This window comes from Alosa pseudoharengus, unplaced genomic scaffold (assembly GCF_046254945.1).
Source record: "Alosa pseudoharengus isolate Yale_2024_CS ecotype anadromous, Long Island Sound unplaced genomic scaffold, YU_APseudo_1.1 YU_APseudo_1.1_scf_2, whole genome shotgun sequence".
Classification (NCBI taxonomy): domain Eukaryota; kingdom Metazoa; phylum Chordata; class Actinopteri; order Clupeiformes; family Clupeidae; genus Alosa; species Alosa pseudoharengus.
In genome coordinates, this window is record NW_027468663.1 from 27,125,888 (window position 1) to 27,135,842 (window position 9,955).

Sequence of the window (9,955 nt, forward strand, 5' to 3'; positions counted from 1 at the left end):
TTCCCCAATCAAACTGATTATTCTTTTAGAGTTTGATGTGATCAAGCCTGTCAAGCACTACATTGTACACAATGGGATTTTACAGCAGCCATTTCCATGATTGAGTGAGTTGTACTCACACATCTGTGCATAAACATCTGCATGTGTATATTCATGTGCCCTGTCATCTTGCTGGACTGGCTGTTGGTGCATCCGTGTCTGTCCCTGCTCCTCTTGATTTATTCTTTTGACTTTCCTGTAGCCATTGTCACTCGAGTGGAGAATTCATTTTTATGGGTCCACCTCAAGTCTGCACAAAGGCAAGCATTGCCTTGTTTTCCCCACCGACAGCTCTAAAGAAAGAGCCTCTGTGTGCTTTCTAGGTCACATTCGATGCCGCACGCCGGCCATCTTTAAAGATTTATTGGACATATTCAAAAGTGCAGCACACATGTGTTAGAGACAGACAGAACGAAAGAGCTAGAGAGTGAGAGGGAGGGAGAGGAGGAGAGGAAAGAGAAACATGGGGGAGGAGAGCTGTTAGCGCTACATGAAATGCGGCTGGAAAGTTTGCCTGTCTTCCGGTTGTGTTTTTCCCCCTCAGTCTCCTGCACTTTAATTGAGCCAGCTGAGCTTGACCTACTTTGCCACCCAAGCGGAACAATTAACATTTTTTGAAGTGCTTTCATTAATGGCGTCCATTTCTGTCTGTGCTTTGTGATGATGTAGTCTATACTGAAGTCCCCTTCATTGCCTAAAACTGGCTCATTCAGTACCACCACTTGAGCAACTTCCAATTAAACATGAATGATCATGTTATGTTATTGTTTGTTCAGCCATGCATGTTGAGCCAAAGCAAATGATGGCTCTGACATTCAGAGATAAGGATTTTTCCAGTTTTAAGAGGTAACTACATTTAGTACAAAAAAATTATATTTTACGTCACACTCCACTCTGTGCAACACATCCATATCCATGGTTACTATTTCACACAGTTTACTAAGCATCATTCTTATCTTTTTCTCTCTTTCCCTCCTTCTCTCTCTGAATTATTTATATACAGAACATGTAGAAATGAAACAAATGTCAGATTCCAGTCCTATATGCCATTGTAGCTATAGGAGGTGGTTATAGATATAACATATATCAGTTATAAGATTAAACCTTGTGTGATGCGCTCTGACTGGGGTACTGGCAGATGCATTGGTTTTACCCGCCTTGTGGAAATTTGGCTTGGGATGTTGAAAACCTGTTTTAGGTAAAAGTTCAAATGAGGACATGCGTCTCTATCCCAGAAAACCCTGCGAACAGCAACCACATTTTTATTACTGTGCCAAGTTCTTTTTTTGCTTGTGTGTATGTGTGTGTGTGTGTGTGTGTGTGTGTGTGCGTGAGAGAGAGAGTGTGTGTGTGTGTGTGTGTGTGTGTGTGTGTGTGTGTGTGAGAGAGAGAGTGTGTGTGTGTGTGAAAGACAAAGCGAGACAGAAAGTGTGTGTGTGTGTCCATAGACAGACAGAGGAAGAAGTATAACGGGAGGGTTAGAAAGAAAGAGAGAGCGAGTTGGGGGCAGGGAGGGATCAAGGATGAGAAAGAGAGAGAAGGAGAGAAAGTAAGAGAGAGAAGGAGAGAAAGTGAGAGAAAGAAGGAGAGAATTTGACACCTTGTTCTCTATGGCACTCTAACAACTGAGCCATTCCTCAAGTGTGTGAATCTGCAGTTATTGGAGTCTGCCCTCATTTTCAGAGACTGACTGTATTATTCTAGTTTGGAAATGACTAATATTTTCTCTCTTTTCACAACAGTTCATTAAAACTTTCACTATAATCTATATATTATAGATTATATATATATATATATATATATATATATATATATATATATATATATGTATATTACAGATTTTATATATGAATGCTATTTATGATATTCTCTCCCTCTCAGCTTCTCTTTGTGTTCCATCCATTCCATATCTACAGGCACAGGCAAGTATGACACATGGCAATGGCCCCACTACCCACAATGCAACAGAGCAGAGCAAGTGAGTGGGATTTAATTGGATATTAGTACTCTACCACATCTGAATTAATCAAATCAATGCTGCTCATTAATTCTACAAAAGAACATACAATTATGTTCTTATTAGTGCTCTCACAGGAATATGGCCTTTCATCTTTCCAAGGAACATTGGAAGTTGGAAAGGGTCCAGTGCAAGGAGTTCTTCTCTTGTCAAGACCAACAAAAAGGAGAGAACACATGACATTCAAACTCCCCAGATTCTTTATAGACATTACAGTATGTTTTTTATATTCCTGTCGATTGAAGTAAACAAAGTGATATTTCTTTTGTAATATATTTCCTATTTCCTATGCTAAAATAAAGATTTGACTGTGACAATCCTGACCATTTCACAAAATACATCAGGTCTGAAACAAACTAACATAATCATCTAACATGCATTCTATTTAATAATATACACTTTTTTCAGTATACAGCATCTGTATAACTTCCATGTGCCATCTTGAATTCTGGATAAAGGTCATGTTGTTTCAATAGATAGGTAGCACTCACACTTATTGGAGAAACTGGACAACAATGCACTCACAGCTAAACAAGATTTCAAATAAGCAAAACATAATAGAAAAGTGTAATCCAGCGCATAAAAGTAGGTCATTTTGTAATCATTCCAGTTTTTCATCATTATTCTGCAATCTCATTACTGTATATCCATAAGTGTGAACGAACACATAAACCTGAATTCCACCACTGCGTCAAAAGGAGTTTTCCTCCAGCAGAGTTTCTTCCAACAGAGCCTCAAAAATGATGTGTTTTTACATGTTTACATGAAGTCCCCCTGGAGTGCACTTTTATTCAATGCAACTTTACAGTAAAGACACAGAGCACAAGAAAATATCCCCATTGGGTATGTCAATCTCAGGGCAGTAGATGACCATCCTAAATATACATCTTCTGTTTAAAGGCCCAACCATTTAGCTACAGGATCAGTCAGAGCACAGGGACTTCCACCCTCTGTCTGCTTCATTTCTGTTCTCCATACCCTCGTACACACAACTGTTTTGAAATCCAATCCATATCTTCCACATCCATACTCCTCCACTGAACACACATTCACATACAATTTCACATTTATACAGGCAGACAGAGATGAGGGGAAGAGAAGGGAAGAGAATTAAGAAAGAGATCAACTCACTCTGCTTATCAGTAGTAGTTAATGTTGATATTTAGGGTGGGTACATACATACATAACTTTTCAAACATTTAAAATGGGATGGGACAATTAACAAAAAAAAAACAAGTAAATAGGGGCTAGTGATGAGCAAAGCAAGGGAACATGGATATAAGAGAAAACATGGAAGGACAGAAGGAAAGAGGACAGAGAGAAATAGATGGTCGGAAAGGGGCTGACAGAAAGAATGAAAGAGAGTGAGTGAGAGAGAGAGTGAGAGAGAGACAGAGAGAGAGAGAGTGCTGCAGATAAGGTGTTGAGATGTAAGCCGTGTTGCTCGTGCATGGCACTGGGCCACCCTGACTCTGACCGTCATTCAGTGTGACACTCAGCTAAGCTGAATCTCATTAGTCCTGCCGTGGCACTCATCCCGTCAACATCAGCCCTACCCCAGACATATGGGTCTCCTTCAAGGTAACTGCCATATCATTCCCCATTCCCCCCGTATGGCTCATTATCCCTCTTTTTCTTCTCTAGCACTCTCCTTCTCTCTTACTCCTTACACACACACACACACACACACACACACACACACACGCACGCACGCACGCACGCACGCACGCACGCACGCACGCACGCACACACACACACACTCACATTTCCACTACACCGGTTATTGATTTAAACCCTTGGTGAAGTCATGCAAGCATTAAAAGAAAACAATTGAATTTATTGCATGCAATACCCATGGGCTAATTATTTTATTGTTGGGCTTTGAACACAAGTAAAATTGATTCCTTTTGATGGCAAGGCAGCATTTTTAGGTAGTGGGGGAGTAGCAAAAAAGAGCAAATAAATAAGGTGATAATAATAAAAAAAGACGGGGTCAATTAAGGTAAAGTTGTAAGAGAAGTGATTTATAATACAGTAAAGATTTGAATGTATAAGCAGGAGAGATGTGCTGTACCTCTAGCCCATACACAAATTCAGGCCAGCCAGATAACATTAACATTTAAATATACTCTTTCCCATTGGGCTATTTACATTTTGAATGTAAATAATTTACGCAACACCTCTTGGGAGCCAATGGAAAGGGACCACTAAATTATACACATATACGATGCAAGTATGATGTTGTGATTTTATAAAAAGCAATGCTATAGTTTTGATTATATGTATAGTCAAACTATCACAATTAAGGGTGTATCACAATACCATAATTTAAATAATTATTATAATTAAAACATAATAAAAAAAAAAGAATTATATATATATATATATATATATATATATATATAATGAGTAGGAGAATATTGGTTATAGTATACAGCCCTGTAACTGCCCAATCTGAGACCTGAAACCTAAGCAAACATCAGGTTTATTCTTATCAGGTTTAGTTCATCAAAAGGGAATCTGGTTTATGGCTTTCTTGAAAACTTCCTGCACTAGCAGATACAAAAATAAAAAGTGATGCAACCAGGAAATGTACAGTCTGTTGTGCATTCATTTATGGCCCTCAGTGACTAGTTGGCATTTTTTAAGGCTACCACACAATGTTAAAAGCAAAACAGGCAGCAACAGGCAGGCAGCAAATAACCTGAATCCAGAGGTAATCCCAACAACCTACAACACTTGGTATATTATCTTTTCAGAAATTGTGAATAAACAACCATTTTCCCTTGTTGGTGATGTGTTATGTAAGAGGCTCACATTCTTTCTCTGAAATAGCCCAGTTATGGGCTACTTTATAGCCCCGTTGTTTAGTGTTTTCCTCTTGATTTTATTTCATTTTGTTGATTCTCATGCAACTAGGCCATTTCACTGGACTGGCTAGAAAACAACTGTGTCACAGTTAAACATTGCCAATGCCGTTTTGCCAGCAACAAACAAAATGGAAATTCTGTTTTTGCCTAATGTTTCTTTTTGTTTCACAGTTCCACCCACGTGGCTGTGGATTTGATTGTTCGTTTTTTTACCGCAATACCGATTATTTATCCATTATCACAAAACAGCATTTAAATGCTCTTCTGCACTGACTCACTAAAACAGCGTTAAAGCACCATTGGGTTCCAGGTTGTCCTCATTAATACATATGCAAACTGTGATCCTGCAGGTCACCTTTGGCTCAGTATATTCTCCATTAAGGATGGGATGCAGCGGACGCACTAATGCCTAAAACACGATCCTCAAATAGAACTCTATTCCACGCTCAACATGCACTGCAGCTTGTTCCATGCACCATCATTCTTACCTGGACATGTCGGTGATGCAGCTCTGCCCCGGATAACCCTCTCCTCTTGAGGACAGGCCCCCCTGTGGCATTCCCGGCCGCGATTTCCATGATTCCATCAGCGCCGTGACCGGGGAGATCAGATTCATTAACGGATTCGTTTGGTCCCTCATGTCATGCCGTGCAAATGACATTGTTCCTTGTGCTCCTATCTGGTAGTGAAACGAGTGTCCTCCAGAGTTAACGCCAACGATGGCTGATGTTGGCCCATTGCTGCTGTTCTCAGGGTAGTAGCTGCTATCAGGGGCTTCCTGCTTTATAGCCTTGGTCAGGCTGTTGCTGGGGAACACACCTGGCTCATAGTTACCATTAAGAGAGGAAATGGGTGGTCCCAAAATGCCAGAGAGACTATACTCATCAATATTATCCCTCAAGGACAAGTATGTGGTCTCGGAGGCAGGAAAGAGGCCCAATGAGTGCTGGTGTGGCTCACTGTAATGTGGGTTCATGCAGATATCCTCCTTATTGGGCTCACTTTTGATGTGGGTCACAAACGGGGGGTTTGCAGCACTGCCACTCTTGCTCCCACAACTAGCGAGACACATGCGAAAGTCTGGATCTGGCTCATTCTTGATATACTTCACCATTCCCATCTGGTCCAGGCCTACACTGTACATCTCCCCATCTATGTTTTCCACTTTTGGGAATTCAAAAACTTTGAAGTCACCTCTCTCCTGTCCCTCTGGGCTGTGGGTGTCACTCTGAACCAAGCCTAGTCCACTCGGTGGGCTTGATACAGGAAATCCAGACGAGGGGGCGTTTCTGGGACTGGCCACAGCCATGGAGACCCCTGAGGGTGGGCTGGACATGGACGGTCGGATAGTACAAGAGCTTCCTGTGGGGCTGGAGACAGACGACCTCATGTTGGCACTGCAGGAGGGAGGCGAGCGCACACTGCCCATACTCTGAGGACTGGACAGGGGTGAGCGCATTACATTCAGGGGGCTTCCGAGAGGTGATCCCACTGCGCTCGGCTCAATGGGGCTGCAGGTGGCAGAGCTGCGGCGATGGACCTGGGCCCCCAGGCTGGGCATGCCACCCGCTGCAGCAGGGTTGACGGGGCTTCCGATGGAGGAGCAGCCGGTGCTAAAGTATGTTGGGCTGGTGGTGGAGGTCACCATGGTGTTTCCTGTCGGGCTGGAGATGGAGGATGGGACTGGGGAGGACAGAGCGGTGGCCAGGGCCGAGGAGGCCGCTGCGCTGCCCTCCGCTTGAGTGGTGCTGGGGATCTGGGACCCTGCTGCAAATGACCCTGGAGGAAGACCCTTAATTTTTGGACTCCCTGAGGAGCTGGCCTGGCCGTCCTCCAGCACCCCTCGGCCACAGGACGGGTAGAGTTTCCCAGGGCTACACTGGCCACCCTTGTCACCCTGCTGCACACCAAACCCAAAATCCGCCTCCCTGGCCGCATTCATGTAGAGGCCCATGGACTCGGCCACAGTCTTGGAGAGCTCCTTTGAGTCTGTCTCTGACTTGCGACCATGGAGGGAGTTGCCGCAATTGCCAAAAGTGGGGAAAGCAAAAGGTTGGTTCTGGTTCTGGTTCTGGTTCTGCGAGACGCGGAGCATGGGCTGTCGCTCCTGCTCGGCTTTCTTCCTGCTGTTCTCCTTGCAGGCAGCAGCTGTGGCAGCGGCAGCGTTAGCGTTGGAGGAAGCCGAGCAGTTGACGTTCGCAATGTCCATGAGGACTTCAGTGCTGCTCAGACAGCCCTCCTCTGCACTGCAGCAAAGCTCCATGGCACTGGGCACCTGAGCCCATCTGTTCTCTGTGTTGCTTCCCTCGAAGAAACTTTGGTATCTTTTGGTCTCCATGACTGGATCATTGATGCACCCAGTGGGTCTCTGGGGACAACAAAGAGGTTGGTAGGAAACAAGGAAAACATTCTAGGCTGAAAACAACACAGTCATTCTGAGAATTATGCTACTGCTGAGTCCTCACTTGTATGTGGTCTGGTAAAAAAGTATGCAGACTGAGAAGTATGTCATATGCAGCCTTCAGACATTACATAGAAGGATTATAATACTGTTATTTGACAAATCTAGATAAAGACACAACTGATAGAGTTAGATAGTTATTGTATGACATAAATATTACTGACTCCTAAATCAAGTTCTAGTATTTTGAATAACATTAGCAAAATAAAATCAATAAAAACGAATGATATGAGGCTGTGTGTGTGTGTGTGTGTGTGTGTGTGTGTGATAGGCGGTGCGCAGAGGTCTTGGAAGTCTTGTTGACGGCCTGTGTGTGTGTCAGTGGGAAATACGAAGAGACACGAGAAAGCACGACCGCCGATGAAGGAGGGGATGGGCTGAGACCTGATCCGGCTGACACATGATGATCCGGGTGCCACAAGCCATTCCCTCTACTGTAGCCTGAGTCTGCCTTTGCGCTGAGTAACCAAAAAAACTTGACTGAGAGAACTTCGATAGTTAAGGTCACTACACGACGCAGGCTTTCCACAAAGTCACTGTAAATTCTGTCGCCTACATTCTTGACTGTGTAAGAGCCAGAAGAATTAAAAAAAACGACGAAAATATTTATCCAACGTATTTGAAGGGACTTTTGACGGGGTCGTATTTTTACTATTATAACTGTTGAGTTAAGAGTTGTTTCAGCAGATACGATACAATTTGTATGACATTATATAAATCCCAAAGTCAAAATGACAGTACGGCTTTAAAACACATGACGTATCCTGTACCGTTCTTTGTGCTCTCGACCTCAGGCAAGCGACCATTGGACAAGAGGAGACACACTGTCGCTGGAACTTCATCATGTCAGGCGCGGATTGGTCCGGCTCCTTTGTCACTCTAACATTTATTAGCTTTGCAGCCACAACATTACTGCGACATTACGTGAAATTCTGAATATCAAGAATTGTTCAGCAAAACATCGTATCAAACTTTTGGAAACAAATCAGAGGGTTGATATTTATTAAAAACGAATGTCTTTTAGTGCAGATGTATGCGTAAAGACAGTCATGTTTTATTAAACTAATGTTGGCATGTCAACAGAACTTTTTGCATCCTTTCAAGTGAACCTAGTTGTTGTGCTACGCGACAACATTATGCTTTGCAAACATCCTCGTCATATGTCGTTATGTTAACGAATGCTGACTACGAGAGACTTTATCCGACAAAAAGCATGCATGACATGCTTATTTTAGTTGCTTTAAAACATTTATCGTGTGTTTCCAAATGGTTTACACCCCCAACATATGCGACAATATCAAAAAGTTAATCAGTGCGTTGACACAGGTAGGCTATCGCAAGTTACAAATTAGTGAAACCAAGACAGCGCGGACGCCTAGTAATGACAACACCATGGAAGAGGCATACGAAACTCTCAGCATGTAGGCTATAGCGCGCCAGTGTTTTGACATGAAAACATAATTTTGCTTAAGTACAGTGAAAATAATCATTAACGTGACTTCAGCCTCGTTACTTGTCCAAGGTTATAAACACTGCACATGGATGCTATTTCACAAGACCACTTAGACACACAACTAGTTTTTCATTCGGTAATGGTAGGCTATTTGTGGCCCTAGCATATTATTATCATCAGTAGGCTAGTAGACCTATATATAATTACTACCACTGTCATTAGGCTACCATCATTAATGAAAATCCAGTCATAGGAATGATATTGGTAGTGACTGGATCAGATTTTAAATACCCCCTTGGCTTTGATTAAAAGATTGCTTTCCACATAGGACCTACGAGCCGAATCGCACATCTGATGACATTACAACTTATACGGTTTGGAACTGTTTTACAAAGTAAACTGATGTCGCAGTTAGTAATATTTCGCTAACAGTTTAAAAGTAAACAATTATCCTTGGACCAATATTCTTAAGTCCTTACCTTTATAACGACATGCAGTTTCGTTTGGTGACTGTGTCGCTGGGTAGCAGTAATCCAAGAGAGGTGTATAAATACACAAAACAAGCAAATAAGTATTTGTTCCTCACTATCCACAAGGTTGCGACTGTTATTTACTCTTGACGTGCATCCAGTAGTTTCAGTCTGACAGCTGAGCGCAGAAGTACTCGCAGCTGCCTATATCACTCGCAATCCTCAACAACACAACGCTTTTGACATTTCAGTCGACAATGACAACGCACATGGCTTTATCTGCTAATTCCCGATAGTGAACATTGTCAGAGATTTGCCATTTTTCTAGCTTCCCGAGAGTAGACCGATCAAAAGAGCTAGGCAGTCGGACTGACTTGCAGAGCAACGTCATACTGCTCATGAACCCTCCTACTGCAACGAGTGCAATAGGAACTCGGGAGGGGAATGCGCTCAGTCGTTGGCTGCGCGCTCAGGTAGCCTACAGTGTAGGCCTATGTTGTTACGACCGTGAAGAAGTAGGGCACGGTATTTTAATTACGCAGGTGTTAATCCAGACATATAGGACAGTGCTCCCCATGTCCTTACCTTTGATAAACTACAATAGTGCAGGGAAAGACCTTTTCCCAATCGAATGGGAAAGTTTTG

At 42.9% G+C, this 9,955-nt stretch overlaps 1 protein-coding gene across 1 annotated transcript in view; it reads right to left on the reverse strand.

Annotated features, from left to right (window-relative positions):
• nr3c2 (nuclear receptor subfamily 3, group C, member 2) overlaps positions 1-9,707 on the reverse strand; it is a 70,683-nt gene extending 60,976 nt beyond the window's left edge. Inside the window, exons 1-2 of the mRNA XM_076294350.1 lie at positions 9,320-9,707; positions 5,415-7,294 (exon numbers count right to left, since the gene is read on the reverse strand). Coding sequence (XP_076150465.1) covers positions 5,415-7,264 — 1,850 coding nt within the window. The 5' untranslated portion in view covers positions 7,265-7,294; positions 9,320-9,707. The remainder of the gene's footprint in view (positions 1-5,414; positions 7,295-9,319) is intronic.
• Between the last annotated feature and the right edge of the window lie 248 nt (positions 9,708-9,955).